We start from the raw sequence: 16,811 nt of genomic DNA on the forward strand, positions 1-16,811 counted from the left end.
GGTGTTTTGTTTCTGCTGATCAAGATGACTGGGTTACCTTTTTGCCGCTTGCCGAATTTGCCCTTAATAATCGGGCTAGTTCTGCTACCTTGGTTTCTCCTTTCTTTTGTAATTCGGGGTTTCATCCTCGTTTTTCCTCTGGTCAGGTGGAGCCTTCTGATTGTCCTGGAGTGGACATGGTGGTGGATAGGTTGCATCAGATTTGGAGTCATGTGGTGGACAATTTGAAGTTGTCCCAGGAGAGGGCTCAGCAGTTTGCTAATCGCCGTCGCCGCGTGGGTCCTCGACTTCGTGTTGGGGACTTGGTGTGGTTGTCTTCTCGTTTTGTTCCTATGAAGGTCTCTTCTCCTAAGTTCAAGCCTCGGTTCATCGGTCCCTATAGGATCTTGGAAATTCTTAACCCTGTGTCGTTTCGTTTGGATCTCCCGGCATCGTTTGCTATTCATAATGTGTTCCATCGGTCGTTGTTGCGGAAGTATGAGGTACCTGTTGTTCCTTCGCTTGAGCCTCCTGCTCCGGTGCTGGTGGAGGGAGAATTGGAGTATGTTGTGGAGAAGATCTTGGATTCTCGTGTTTCCAGACGGAAACTTCAGTATTTGGTCAAGTGGAGGGGTTATGGTCAGGAGGATAATTCTTGGGTGGCTGCCTCTGATGTTCATGCTGCTGATTTGGTCCGTGCATTTCATAGGGCTCATCCTGGTCGCCCTGGTGGTTCTCGTGAGGGTTCGGTGACCCCTCCTCAAGGGGGGGGTACTGTTGTGGATTCTGTTTTTGGGCTCCCTCTGGTGGTTACAGATGGTACTGGGTGACTTGTGTTCTCTGCGGTCTCTGGTGTCCACCTGTTCTATCAGGATATGGGAGTTTCCTATTTAACCTGGCTTTCTTGTCATTTCCTCGCTGGCGATCAATGTAATCAGTGTGTCTTGTTACCTCTGCTTTCCGCTTCTGTAATCTTCAGGACAAGCTAAGTTTTTGATTTTCCTGTTCCACGTTTTGCTTTATTTTTGTTTTAGTCCAGCTTGCAGTTATGTGATTCCTTGTTGCTGGTTGCTCTAGTGGGCTGATATTACTCCTCATGTTCCATGAGTTGGCACATGAGTTCAAGTAATTTCAGGATGGTTTTTTGTAGGGTTTTTCTCTGACCGCGCAGTTCACTTTTGTATCCTCTGCTATCTAGTTTTAGCGGGCCTCATTTTGCTGAATCTGTTTTCATTACTACGTGTGTGCTTTCCTCTCATTTCACCGTCATTACATGTGGGGGGCTGCTATTTCTGTGGGGTGTTTCTCTAGAGGCAAGAGAGGTCTTTGTTTCTTCTAATAGGGGAAGCTAGTCCTTCGGCTGGCGCAAGACGTCTAGAATCATCGTAGGCACGTTCCCCGGCTACTGCTAGTTGTGTGAATTAGGTTCAGGATCGCGGTCAGCTCAGTTTCCATCACCCTAGAGCTTGTTCTATTTTTTGTGCTTGTCCTTTTGTGATCCCCTGCCATTGGGATCATGACAGGCTCCATTGTGAGACCAGATTCCTGTTTGATGTTAAAGAGTGAAGACCTGACTGTAGGATCTGCAAGACTGAGTGGCTTGTGCCAAGTCCGTCCGAGGAAGTCTTTTTGAACTGACAACCTAATACGCATTAAGGCCCCGTCACACATAGCGACGCTGCAGCGATACCGATAACGATCCGGATCGCTGCAGCGTCGCTGTTTGGTCGCTGGAGAGCTGTCACACAGACAGCTCTCCAGCGACCAACGATCCCGAGGTCCCCGGTAACCAGGGTAAACATCGGGTAACTAAGCGCAGGGCCGCGCTTAGTAACCCGATGTTTACCCTGGTTACCATCGTTAAAGTAAAAAAAACAAACGCTACATACTTACCTACCGCTGTCTGTCCCCGGCGCTCTGCTTCTCTGGTCTGGCTGTGAGCACAGCGGCCGGAAAGCAGAGCGGTGACGTCACCGCTCTGCTTTCCGGCTGACCGGCGCTCACAGCCAGACCAGAGAAGCAGAGCGCCGGGGACAGACAGCGGTAGGTAAGTATGTAGCGTTTGTTTTTTTTACTTTAACGATGGTAACCAGGGTAAACATCGGGTTACTAAGCGCGGCCCTGCGCTTAGTTACCCGATGTTTACCCTGGTTACCAGCAAAGACATCGCTGAATCGGCGTCACACACGCCGATTCAGCGATGTCAGCGGGACCTCAACGATCAAAAAATGGCCCAGGCCATTCCGACACGACCAGCGATCTCACAGCAGGGGCCTGATCGCTGGTACGTGTCACACATAGCGAGATCGCTACTGAGATCGCTGTTGCATCACAAAACTCGTGACTCAGCAGCGATCTCGCTAGCGATCTCGCTGTGTGTGACGGGGCCTTAACTCACCACAGTTGCATTTCAACATGCCCAGTCCTTTTAAAGTTGGTGCAAATAAGCTGCTGCCAGGACAATCTGGTTTTCACTCTTCATATAACTGTTGGGTCAAGGAACATTTGGTTTCTGATTGTAAATACTATAAGGCTATCCAGTGGCATGCTTAGAAATGTTGGTACCCAATACCAAAATCTATAATTGGTTCACACCCCATCCCCGGATTTCCCTTCCTCCACAAAAAATATAATAGGCAGATTAGTTGGGCTTATGGCGCAGACACAGAATAGTATATCTGGCAAATTTTAAAGACAGGGAGAGAGGTACATGTATCGTTGCATGAACACATTATTTGTATACCTACTGCAGCCCCTCAATGTATTTACCCTTTACAATAGCCCTTTCATGGCCACCACACAGTGTGAAAAAATGCTCCCCATTCACAGTATGATACATCAACAGTGAATTCTCTCACACAATTTGCTCCCACAGAACCCCTCCTAGTATGATACCCCTAGGCAAAGTTTGATTCCCCCACAGTGCTCCCAACACATTATGATGCCCCTAAAGTAATCATTACTGTAGATTTAAGTGGGTGAAGTAAATTAAATCATGAGGGTGTGGACATTATTCTTATTTCTTTCCATTTTCCCCTTTGCAAAACATACAAAATGTAATTATATTGGGTGAAATTTTAGTAACATATAGTGGCTTGCAAAAGTATTCAATCTCATCCTCTCCCTCCCCTGACATTTTTCATGTTTTGCTGCCTCACAACCTGGAATGTCACAGTTTTTCTTTTAGGGTTTACATCAGTTCATTAAAAGAACATGCTCACAATTGTGAACATTTGGTTTTCTTTTTATCGTGAATCAACCAACAAGTAAGACAAAATAACTGTAACCTCCAGTGTGCATACCTTTTCACTCCCCTAAAGTCAGTACTTCTAATAGCACCCTTTTGTGGCAATTACAGCTGCAAGTCACTTTTGATAAGTCTCTATGAGTTTTCCACATCTTGCAACTGGGATTTTTCGCCAGTACTCAAGACAAAACTGTTCCAACTCCTTCAAGTTAGATGGTTTACTCTGTTAAACAGCAATCATAAAGTCTGACCACAGATTCTCAATTGAAGTAAGGTCTGTGCTTTGACTAGGCCACTCCAAAACATTTACACATTTCCCCTTAAACCACGTGAGTATTGCTTTAGCAGTATGCTTTGGATCATTGTCTTGTTGGAAGGTAAGCCTCCTTCCCAGTCTCAAATCACTGACATACTGAAACAGGTGTTGCTCAAGAATATCTGTGTATTTTGCACCATCCATCTTCCTCTTGACTCAAATCATTTTCCCTGTTGCTCAAAAAATTCAATTTTAGTCTCATTTGACCACAGCACCTTCCACCATATATTTCGGTTGTTTGCCACATGGCTTAAGGCTAGGTTCACATTGCGTTAGTGCAATCCATTTAGCGCATACACTAATGGAAAGCGCTAACGCAATGTACAAAAAGAGATTGCGTTTAGCGCTCCTGCTAGCGCAGATGCCCGATCTGCGCTAGCGAGAAACGGACCTCGAACGCTGCAAGCAGCGTTCGAGGTCCGTCAGAAAATAATGGGACATCGCTAACGCATGCCAAAAATGGCATACGTTAGCGATGCGTTAAATACATTGCGGTCAATGGGTGCGCTAACGGATCCGTACATTGCGTTAATTGCGCCATGAAACGGATTCCATCAGCGGACACCCACTAACGCAATGTGAACCCAGCCTTAGCAAACTCAAAAAGAGCCTTACAATTTTTGTGTGCAAGTAAAAGCTTTTTTCTGTCCACTCTTCCATACTTCTTCTGTCTGGCTTATTGTGGTCATATGGACAGATACTCCTGTCTTTGCTTGGGAGCTCTGCAGCTCCTCCAGTGTTACCTTTAGTCTCTGTGCTGCATCTCTGATTAAAGCCCAACTTGACCGGGCTTAGAGTTTTGGTGGGCAGCCCTCTCTTAGCAGATTTATTGTATTTTTATTTGTGTTTTGTCCATTTGATAATATTTGATTTGATGGTGCTCCGGGGATCATCAGAGACTGGTATATTTTTTTATAGCTCAACCCTGACTGGTACTTCTCAACAACTTTGTCCCTAACTTGTTTGGAGATTTCCTGGGTAGTTATGGGTGAACCCCTGGATGTTCAGGTCTGGCGGGTTCGGTTGCACATTTAAAAAAAGTCTGGTTTGGGTACTAGAACACTATCTGAACCCAGACCACATTCAGATGAATGGAGGGCCCAAACATCTGTTACTTGTCATGCTCTCATGACAGCGTGGCAAACACTGCCTTTGAACCGCGACCACAGATGCTGGCTCATGCTGCCAACTGACAGTGTGGGAGCCGCAGCTCTCTGACAGGCGGTAAAAAGTTTACCTCAGGTCACATGCATCGGCTGTTGAGGCAGTACTACTATGCCTGCTATCGCTGTACATAGTGAGACCAAGTACTGCTGATGGGAGTATCCCATCCCATGTAAATCACATGAGAATGAGGTGCTATGAGCGCAGCTTCAGTGACTAGAGGTGAAGTCATAGAGTTCACCGCTGGTCATTGAAGCTGTTTTCCCACTGTTCACTGTGAGTGGCCCAATGAACTGCAGTGGATACTCCCATCAGCGGCCCCTGGTCCCGCTGTGATCAGGGACAGCAGGCATAGTAATACTCTCTCATTAGCCGATGCCTGTGACCGGAGGTAAAATTTTTACTGCCATTCAGAGCAGCCTTTGTTTCTAGCACTGTCATGCAAACCACACCAGATGTTCAGGGTGCTGAAACCGAACAGTAACAGCAGCTTCCTGGAGAAGTTTGTGCTCAAACAGTAGGTGTTCGGTACGGACCTTGAACTTTACTATTCGGGTTCACCCATTATTACTCCTTGGTCTTCATGGTTTTGTTTGGTTAGTGGTGCCTCTTGCTTAGTGGTGTTGCAGCCTTTTTGGCCTTTCAGAAAAGGTGAATATATACTGACAGACCATATAGATTGCAGACAGGTGGACTTCCTTTCATTAAGCATATGACTAATGAAGGGAATTGCCTGCACCAGAATTTTTTAGGGGCTTAGTCGCAAAAGAGTAAATAGATATGCACATGCCAATTTTTAGTGTTTTGATCCCCATAAATTGAATTTATACCTATATTTTTCTCACTTCACTTCAACAACTTAGACTATTTAGTGCTGATGCATCGCACACAAATTGATTTACAAAAATACAGCTCTGGCAAAAATTAAGAGACAACTGCAAAATGTTTAGTTTGTCTGAATTTTCTCTTTATAGGTATATTTTTGAGTAAAATGTAAATTGTTCTTTTATTCTATAAACTTCTGACAACATGTCTCCGAATTTCCAAGCAATACATTTTGATTTTTTTTTCTGAAAAAGAAAAAATGGTCAAAATAAAAAAAAAACAGTTCTTTCAGACCTCAAATAATGCAAAGAATACAAGTTCATAATCATTTAGAAACAACAATGCTAATGTTTTAACTCAGGAAGAGTTCAGAAATCAATATTTTGTGGAATAACCATGATGTTTAATCCCAGCTTTCATGCGTCTTGGCATGCTTCCAACCAGTCTTTGACACTGCTTCTGGTGCAAAAATCTAAGCAGTTCTTCTTTGTTTGATGGCTTGTGACTATACATCATCCTTTTGATTACACTCCAGCGGTTTTCAATGGGGTTCAGGTCTGGAGATTGTGCTGCCCATGACAGGGTTTTGATGTGGTGGTCTCTTAATTTTTGCCAAAGCTGTATTTTACATAGGTTGTAATGTAACAAAATAGGTAAAAACTTTCACAAGCCACTGTAGTTAAAGCTCCAACTGCCATACAAAAAAAGTTAAAAAATGGAGCTGACTTGATAATAAAAATATTGCTGACTGAAATATTTTTTAATAAAATGTATTTTCGCTTTAGATATTGATGACCATGATAATTTTGTGGTTTAGCTGGCAAGTCATAAAAACTCACATTAGTCATAAAATATTGATTGGTGGATGCTCCACTGCTAACCCCATAATTCGAAAAACTGGATGTATTTTGTCCCATTCACAGTAAGAGTAGGTTACAGATGTGATGTGAATGAGAGTTACTGTACCATAAAACTTTTGATGCAACGGTTTGACTCTCTTTACTATATATGTTTGGTGGACCAACGTGGTGGAAAAACCATCTTACTCTTCTGATTTCAGACATTAAAATAAGAATCAGATCAGAAATCCTTGCCAAATATTTTTCCCCCAGAGCAGATGCCTGACTCTGCACAGAATACACTAGAGGAAATTTAAAATGTGTGTTATATTGTAATCAAGCCATTACTAGTTGGAAAAAGGTAATATTTAATCAATTTGTACAAAGTAGTTATACAGAAAGGTTACAATCGTTAACATGGAACTGTCAACAGACTATGTTCTCCTGTTTTTGAGTAGCATATTAAAAGAAGATATCATAGAATACACTCCTATACTGGTAGATATGAGTTACTGTATAAAGTCTATACTTATGAGTCCACTGTACTCAAGAAGTTATTTCTGCTCCCACCCCTCCTTATTCCTATCAGCATAAATAAATGCACTTCAACAGATTTGTCAGAAAACCTTTTGTTCCTTCCAGAAGTAACATTTTCTATTGGATACCATACTACTTAATATTACCACAAATATAGGCCGATGATTGAAAAAAAGATTTGTTATTTATACACCCCAAAAAAGTAATATTCTTAACAAATTCATTTGGGACCATGTTGCAAAAATGAGTACGTACCACTGAAAGTCTTAGAAGCAAAACTAAAGTTTAGAAAACAAAATTCTAATTAACAATAATTCAACCATATAAAAATCTAAATATTCATTAACCAGCAGACAGTTAACTGAAATTAAGCATTATTTAAGAAAGAAAACCCCTTCATATTTAATGCTATCAGCAATGGCACCACATGGGAGAAAAATGTCATAAGACCTGAGAAAAAAAAGAATTTTATTTATAAAAGGAAGGTGAAAGCTAGAAGAAGATCAGAAAAGCTTTACGTTCAGTCAGAATACTGGAACAAAAGTGATACAATTTTTTAACAAAGATGGAACTGCAACCACACAGAGACGTCCAGGCCGATTATGGAAGTTAACACCTAAACAGTAGTGTGTTCTGAAAAGATGGATTGAAGAAAATTAGCATGCAAGTTCACTTCAATTAGCTAAAGAATTGGAAAGTCAAACCGGGGTGAGTGTTTTCTTGTGACTCAATTCTCTTAAGTGATGAGACCAAGATAAATGTTTTTGGAACTGATGGCTTCAAAACTGTATGCCATCGCAAATGTGAGGAGTGCAAAGAAAAATTCATGGTGCCTACAGTGAAACATGGTGATGGAAGTGACCTTATGTGGGCCTGCATAAGTGCTGCTGGTGTCAGGGAGCTACATGTCATTGTTGGTATCATGAATTGACAGATGTACTGCTCTCTCTCTCTCTCTCTTTATATATATATATATATAAAAAGAGTAAGATCTAAGAGCTAGCCTCCTATAAATTGAGACATAGCTTGGGGAAGCATTCATGCGGGGGGGGGGGCATTCGTGCACATTTAATCAAGGCACATTTCATCAAAGTACTGGCAGTATTAACATGGCAGTTAGACAGGGCAGGAGACAGGTAAGACAATTAAATAAATTTATTCCCGGTACATTTGGAACACAAGAAATATTCACCATATCCATTTGTATAATCTATATCCTGGCTGCTGCATTCACTCACATTCACCGCCCTTGCATTAACTCTTTACACTACAGCCATATCGGCCCCTGCGTCCTTTCCTCTCCTATGTATAGCAGCTATGCTCTGTTCACATTGCTAAACAGCGCGGATCCATTTAGTCCCACCATCCAACACACAAGACGCTCTCACAAATCACTTAACCATCTGCTCACTCTTTCTATCCTCCTTCTCCTAGTCGCAGGAGACATCTCTCCCAACCCCGGTTCCCCATGTTAAAGCAAGTCAAACCTCCCAACTGCTACACTCAGAAACCCCTCTATCCAAATTAATATTCCCTGCATGACTTCTGTCTCTTTCAATTGTGCCCTTTGGAATTCTCGCTCTGTGTGTAATATACATCCCTTCATCCATGACTTCTTCCTTTCTAATTCTCTTAACCTCCTAGCTCTTACTGAATCCTGGATCCAGCAGTCAGACACCACCGCTGCTGCTGCTCTTTCATATGGTGGACTACACTTTTCCCATACCCCAAGATCGGACAACAGAGCAGGTGGAGGCATTGGTCTGCTACTATCAACCAAATGCTCCTTCCAGGTTATTCCCCAAGTACCCTCACTTGTCTTCCCTTCTTTTGAGGTCCATGTGGTCAGACTCTACATCCCCTTCTCCATGCGAGTGGCAGTGGTGTATCGTCCTCCCGGCCCCTCTCATCAGTTCCTAGATCATTTTGCCACCTGGCTTCCACATTTTCTCTCCTATGACATCCCCACCCTCATCATGGGTGATTTCAACATCCCCATTGCTTTTCGCCTCTCCCCATCTGCTTCTCACCTTTTATCTCTAACGGCCTCTTGCAGCATATTAACTCTCCAAAGCATGAAGATGGAAAATCCCTTGACTTGGTCTTCTCTCGGCTTTGCTCAGTGGATGATTTCACAAACTCCCCTCTTCCGCTCTCTGACCACAACCTTCTTTCATTCTCTATCAAGAACTGCCATCCCGCTCAGCTCACCCCCATTTTCCACACTTATAGAAACATGCAGGCCATTAACACCCAGAAACTTATGAAGAACTTGCAGTCATCATTGACCCCTATCTCCTCCCTCTCATGTCCTGATTCTGCATTGACGCATTACAAGGAAACCCTGCAAAGTGCCTGGATGAAATTGCACCACCTACACATAGAACAACTTGGCACAGACGGTGACAACTGTGGCACACGCTGCAAACACGTTTCCTGTGGCGGTGCTCCAGGTGCGCAGAACGTCTGTGGAGAAAATCTAATCTACCCTAAGATTTCATCCATTATAAGTTTAGGCTGAAAACATACAACTCTGCACTTCACCTCTCCAAACAAACCTATTTGAACACCCTCATCATCTCATTGTCCAATAACCCTAAACTTCTCTTTGAGACTTTTCATTCCCTACTCAACCCAAGAGAGCAGACCCCAACCACGGATCATTGCGCTGACGATCTGGTCAATTACTTCAAAGAAAAAATCGACAATATCTGTCAGGAAATTATCTCCCAATCCCCTCATACCGTGGACTGTCCTCCCTCCCCCACTGCATCTAGCTCAACCTCTGACTTCGAACAGTCAAAGAAGAAGAAGTAATCAGGCTCTTTGCATCTTCTTGCTGGACCACTTGCACCAGTGACCCGTTCCGTCACGTCTCCTCCAGTCCCTTTCCCCTGCTGTCACCGCTCACCTAACAAAAATATTCAACCTCTCTCTCCCGGTATCTTTCCCTCCTCATTTAAGCATGCCATCATAGATCCATTACTTAAAAAAACCATCCCTCTACCAAAACTGTGCGGCTAACTATAGACCTGTCTCTAATCTTCCCTTCATCTCTAAACTCCTCCAATGCCTGGTCCACTCCCGTCTTATCTGCTATCTCTCAGATAATTCTCTTCTCGACCCTCTTCAATCTGGCTTCCGCTCTTTACACTGTACTGAAACTGCCCTCACTAAAGTCCTTAATGATCTAGTAACAGCTAAATCTAAGGGTACCGTCACATTTAGCGACGCTGCAGCGATATAGACAATGATGCCAATCGCTGCAGCGTCGCTGTTTAGGTCGTTGTGTGGTCGCTGGAGAGCTGTCACACAGACAGCTCTCTAGTGACCAACGATGCCGAAGTCCCCGGGTAACCAGGGTAAACATTGGGTTACTAAGTGCAGGGCAGTGCTTAGTAACCCGATGTTTACCCTGGTTACCGTTGTAAAAGTAAAAAAAAAAAAACAGTACATACTTACATTCCGGTGTCTGTCCCCCGGCGTCAGCTTCCCTGCACTGTGTCAGCGCCGGCCAGCCGTAAAGCAGAGCACAGCGGTGATGTCATCGCCGGCCGGCGCGGCCCTGCGCTTAGTAACCCAAAGTTTACCCTGGTTACCAGTGAACACATCGCTGGATCGGCGTCACAAACGCTGATTCAGCGATGACAGCGGGTGATCAGCGACCAAATAAAGGTCCTGATCATTACTCAACGACCAACGATCTCCCAGCAGGGGCCTGATCGTTGGTCGCTGTCACGCATAATGATTTCGTTAATGATATTGTTGCTACGTCACAAAAAGCAACGATATTGTTAACGAAATCGTTATGTGTGAAGGTACCTTAATGGTCACTGCTCCATACTAATTCTCTTGGATCTCTCCGCAGCATTCAGCACTGTGGATCATCAGCTCCTCCTCACTATGCTACACTCCATCAGCCTCAAGGACACCATTCTCTCCTGGTTCTCCTCCTATCTTTCTGACTGCTCTTTCACTGTATCCTTTGCTGGTTCCTCCTCTCATCTTCCCCTTACTGTCGGGGTTCCTCAAGGATCAGTCCTAGACCCCCTCCTTTTCTCTTTGCATACCGCCCCTATTGGACAAACAATCAGTAGATTTGGGTTCCAGTACCATCTCTATGCAGATGACACCCAATTATATACTTCTTCTCCTGACATCACACCTGCCTTTTTAGAAAACACCAATTGTCTTACCGCTGTCTCTAACATCATGTCCTCCCTCTACTGAAACTGAACCTGTCAAAAACTGAACTCCTCGTGTTTTCTCCCTCTACTAACCTATCTTTGCCTGACATTGCCACCTCCGTGTGTGGTTCCACCATTACTCCCTAGCAACATACCCGCTGCCTTGGGGTCATACTTTATTCTGAGCTTTCATTCGCCCCCCACATCCGATCAGTGGATTGCTCTTGTTGTCTGCACCTCAAAAACATTTCTAGAATTCGACCTTTTCTGACTTTCGACACTGCAAAAACTCTTACTGTTTCTCTTTTTCATTCTCGTCTGGACTATTGTAATTCTCTACTAATCGGCTTCCTTTTTACCAAGCTCTCCCCTCTCAATCTGTCCTGAATGCTGCAGCCAGGATCATATTCCTCACCAATCATTATACCGATGCCTCTACCTTGTGCCAGTCTTTACACTGGTTACCCATCCATTCCAGAATCCAGTACAAACTTATTACCCTCATCCACAAAGCACTCCACAGCTCAGCACCACCCTACATCTCCTCTCTGGTCTCAGCCTACCACCCTACCCGTGCTCTCCATTTTGCTAATGACCTGAGGTTAACATCCTCATAATCAGAACCTCCCATCTCCAAGACTTTTCACATGCTACGCCAATTCTTTGGAATTCACTACCCAGGTTAATAGATGAATCCCCAATCCCCACAGTTTTAAGCGTGCCCTAAAAATGCATTTGTTCAGACTGGCCTACCGCGTCAAAGCATTAACCTAACTATCCCTGTGTGGCCCATTCAAATAACTTAAACCATAATCAGGTTCCTCGCATCATGTTCTCAAATGCCTTATACATTTAATAGCCCTCTGTGTCTCTACTGTTACATATGTAGGCTGTTAACTGGTTCATGCAGCTTTATATGAATGAAAGCAATTGTTACCATCCACCTTTCGTGTCTCCCCTTTTCCTCATAGATTGCAAGCTTGCAAGCAGGGCCCTCATTGGTCTTGGTATCTATTTTGATCTGTGTTTGTTGTTATGCTGTAATGTCTATTGTCTGTACAAATCCCCTCTATAATGTAAAGTGCTGCGGAATATGTTGGCGCTATATAAAAAAATTATTATTATATATTGAAAGAGAAGATGCAACTATCACTCTGTGCCTTTGAAGAAGAACAGGCTGAAATTGATTCAGTGGCCAAGTATGTCTCAGTGGCCAAATATGTCTCCTGATCTGAACCCAATCACCCCTACGGGAAGTTCTGAAGAGACAAGTAAACATTAGTCTCCATGTAGCATCCAGGCTCCATAAGAGGTCATTCTTGAAGAGTGGAAACAACAGATGTTGCAACATCTCGGCAACTCGTTCATTCTATGCCTAGAAATCTTGGTGTTTCTTCCTTAAAAATAATGCAGGTCATACAAATACTAGATGTAGAAGTTTTGAAAGCAGTTTTGAACGCATCAACTAATTTTAGTAAAGCTGAAAAATTTGTAATGAAAGCTATATTATTAACCTTACTTTTATGTTATGGCTTAAAAAATGTTCTATGAAACTTAGTCTTCACACAGTTTTAGAAGTTGTTTTGGTGTTCAATGAGATATTGATGAAAATATTTATTTTCAAATGGCGTGTGTTCACTTATGCTGAGCACTGTACATGCATTCATTGCTGACAGAAGCGGGAAGAATCTCTATATCCCATGTAACTATAAGTCTGCTTTATTCTTTGATAGTTCTTATTAGCCAAATGGTGCAATATTTTTGTTATAGTAATTGTTTTTGCAATATTCTGCCTCTAATGGTATTTTCCACACATGATATACTATGAATTTTTGATAAAGGTCTGATTGCTGGGGTATCCACTGTTGGTACCCTCAGCGATCACTGAGTACACTGCTTGGCTATTTTTTACAGTCTCACAGGCATGAATTGAGAGGCAAGGGTCAGGCATTACCCATGCAGCTCCAATCAATCCCAATGCAGTGAGGAAGACTGGTTGATACCCATATTCTCATGTGGTGGTAACCCAAAACCCCAGTAATTATACATTTATCACTTGTCCTGGATGGGAGATAAATGACATTTGTGGGGAAAACCTTCAAATACCATTCAGATCTTCTAAAAAACCATAGTCATTACAGTTATGTACTGGTGTTGAACTGGCAGCACAACTGGATATGATAATCAGCTATTTTGTCTGCAGTTTTAGAGCTCAGTAAGGAACCTAAGAGCCATTTGCTAATTTGGTTTCCATAATGGTTGCTGTGTTAGATAGTATTCTCTTCAATGCAATTTAGTTTAGATTCGAATGCAGGCAGCCATGATGTTTTATAAGGATCCCAGCTATCTTTCACAACCCTATATTTGGAACGTCTCTGGGTGGAGTACTACAAAGAAGAAAAGATCTTTGACTCTCTTCATAGTAGTTTATGAGAGATTTGAATCACTTCGCTGTTTACTCAACTCTCATATACTACAATCGAGATACTGTAGCTGTTATTATGAGTGGCCATCTTGGTTTATTTTCTTTCGTCAAATGAGCAGGCGACTTATATTCGCACCATAAGCAAAAATCCCAGAACAAAGAACAGTAACCCCCTACATATCAGACATTTACAGCATGTAGTGTCAGATTGGAATACCCCTTAAAGCCTTGATTGGGGCCCTAGGTTAGGTACAATGTAACAAATTGGTTCTCAATCCAAAAAAAAGTTTAGATTGAGTATATGATTTCACAAAGAAAGCAGTTTTTTGCGTAAATAACAAGAAAAAAAGACTGCTTCAATATACAACTGTATACATACAGTGGGGCAAAAAAGTATTTAGTCAGTCAGCAATAGTGCAAGTTCCACCACTTAAAAAGATGAGAGGCGTCTGTAATTTACATCATAGGTAGACCTCAACTATGGGAGACAAACTGAGAAAAAAAAATCCAGAAAATCACATTGTCTGTTTTTTTATCATTTTTTTTGCATATTATGGTGGAAAATAAGTATTTGGTCAGAAACAAACAATCAAGATTTCTGGCTCTCACAGACCTGTAACGTCTTCTTTAAGAGTCTCCTCTTTCCTCCACTCATTACCTGTAGTAATGGCACCTGTTTAAACTTGTTATCAGTATAAAAAGACACCTGTGCACACCCTCAAACAGTCTGACTCCAAACTCCACTATGGTGAAGACCAAAGAGCTGTCAAAGGACACCAGAAACAAAATTGTAGCCCTGCACCAGGCTGGGAAGGCTGAATCTGCAATAGCCAACCAGCTTGGAGTGAAGAAATCAACAGTGGGAGCAATAATTAGAAAATGGAAGACATACAAGACCACTGATAATCTCCTTCGATCTCGGGCTCCACGCAAAATCCCACCCCGTGGGGTCAGAATGATCACAAGAACGGTGAGAAAAAATCCCAGAACCACGCGGGGGGACCTAGTGAATGAACTGCAGAGAGCTGGGACCAATGTAACAAGGCCTACCATAAGTAACACACTACGCCACCATGGACTCAGATCCTGCAGTGCCAGACATGTCCCACTGCTTAAGCCAGTACATGTCCGGGCCCGTCTGAAGTTTGCTAGAGAGCATTTGGATGATCCAGAGGAGTTTTGGGAGAATGTCCTATGGTCTGATGAAACCAAACTGGAACTGTTTGGTAGAAACACAACTTGTCGTGTTTGGAGGAAAAAGAATACTGAGTTGCATCCATCAAACACCATACCTACTGTAAAGCATGGTGGTGGAAACATCATGCTTTGGGGCTGTTTCTCTGCAAAGGGGCCAGGACGACTGATCCAGGTACATGAAAGAATGAATGGGGCCATGTATCGTGAGATTTTGAGTGCAAACCTCCTCCCATCAGCAAGGGCATTGAAGATGAAACGTGGCTGGGTCTTTCAACATGACAATGATCCAAAGCACACCGCCAGGGCAACGAAGGAGTGGCTTCGTAAGAAGCATTTCAAGGTCCTGGAGTGGCTTAGCCAGTCTCCAGATCTCAACCCTATAAAAAACCTTTGGAGGGAGTTGAAAGTCCGTGTTGCCAAGCGAAAAGCCAAAAACATCACTGCTCTAGAGGAGATCTGCATGAAGGAATGGGCCAACATACCAACAACAGTGTGTGGCAACCTTGTGAAGACTTACAGAAAACGTTTGACCTCTGTCATTGCCAACAAAGGATATATTACAAAGTATTGAGATGAAATTTTGTTTCTGACCAAATACTTATTTTCCACCATAATATGCAAAAAAAATGTTAAAAAAACAGACAATGTGATTTTCTGGATTTTTTTTCTCAGTTTGTCTCCCATAGTTGAGGTCTACCTATGATGTAAATTACAGACGCCTCTCATCTTTTTAAGTGGTGGAACTTGCACTATTGCTGACTGACTAAATACTTTTTTGCCCCACTGTATCTCTATGGAAAAATATTACTAAAATATTTGGAAACCATGTTACATGGAACTTTAATATATCCCAAATATGCTCATATTCTTGAACCCACTGTACGTAAGGTCTCCCACACAGAAAAATACAAGTTTTAGCAAATCATGTTATAGACTTTAAATGGAATTACGTTACTGGTACAGTAAAAGATAACTATAAAAGAAACTTGTGAATGTATACATGTCATATCACTGCACAACAAACTTAAAAATATGTCAGAATCAAAAATGTCTTCCCCAAATTCCCTTTTACTGATTCATTTCAATAGCTAAGCCAGCCCCTTTCTGTGTCATGGCTGATTTATCAGCACATGACTTTGTCAATGAAGTTTTTTCAAAGCAAAGTAACTAAGTTTCTAAAAAAAAACGTTTTATTTAATACATGACGTACCAAAATAGATTAAAAAAAGTGAAAAAATCTTACTAAGATCTCAATAAAAAAAAACACAAGTAGCCCAAAAAATGCAAGTAGTCTAAATGAGCTTATTAGTGCAGAAAAGGTGTAAAAAATCTGCAGCATCAAAAACGCACCAAATACTTATTATGGGAACTTAGCCTTACTCATCTCACTGGTAGCAAATAATATATTGGTCGGACCAAAGCACGTAAGTCACATTAATATTTAGTAAGACATATATTCCAATTACCAGACATATTTCCACTATGTAAACTTACCCTGGGGCCTTGTGGTCCAACTGTAACCTGTTAAAAACACGAGAGTACAAGTTATGTACCTACTATATGACCCTAGGTACCATAGAGACCCTCAGGGTGCTTCTAGATTTTTTCCTTCATGAGACAAAATGTGAAATTGGGGTCGCTAAAAGACAAGTTCTCTTGAAGCATGAGCCTAAAGGAAGGTTCTCTTCTTAAGTCATAGTTTGTAACACTAAACACCATTGTTTATTAATGAAAGAAAACAAATGGAACTAAGCAAATGGAATAAAATGTCATTAACAAAGAAGACTGAAAAATGTATCAATTGTGTATTGCGAGCATAATGGGTATTCAATACTGGGCGCACATAATGGTTATATTATGTTATTACTTATTTTATAATCAGCTTTCGTCATTTTCCTTGCTCTGCCCATTTGCCTTGTTTTCTCCCGCCTGGTATCATCTGCATTTTGTTAAAACTCACACAAGCAGAAAACAAGCAGAATTGGACAGGCTGAGACATGAAGCATGTATCCAGCTCCAGCAGTCTGCATTAGAAGCTGTCTGGCCTTTCTGGAGATCTAATGTAGCCTTGCAATAATTAATAACTGTGTTATTC

At 42.2% G+C, this 16,811-nt stretch overlaps 1 protein-coding gene across 8 annotated transcripts in view; it reads right to left on the reverse strand.

Annotated features, from left to right (window-relative positions):
* COL16A1 (collagen type XVI alpha 1 chain) overlaps positions 1–16,811 on the reverse strand; it is a 327,454-nt gene that overhangs the window by 137,852 nt on the left and 172,791 nt on the right. For all 8 annotated transcript variants that reach the window (XM_069757001.1, XM_069756995.1, XM_069756999.1 and 5 more), the window contains one exon: positions 16,211–16,237. In XM_069757001.1, coding sequence (XP_069613102.1) covers positions 16,211–16,237 — 27 coding nt within the window. The remainder of the gene's footprint in view (positions 1–16,210; positions 16,238–16,811) is intronic.

Source organism: Ranitomeya imitator, chromosome 3 (genome assembly GCF_032444005.1).
Source record: "Ranitomeya imitator isolate aRanImi1 chromosome 3, aRanImi1.pri, whole genome shotgun sequence".
NCBI lineage: Eukaryota > Metazoa > Chordata > Amphibia > Anura > Dendrobatidae > Ranitomeya > Ranitomeya imitator.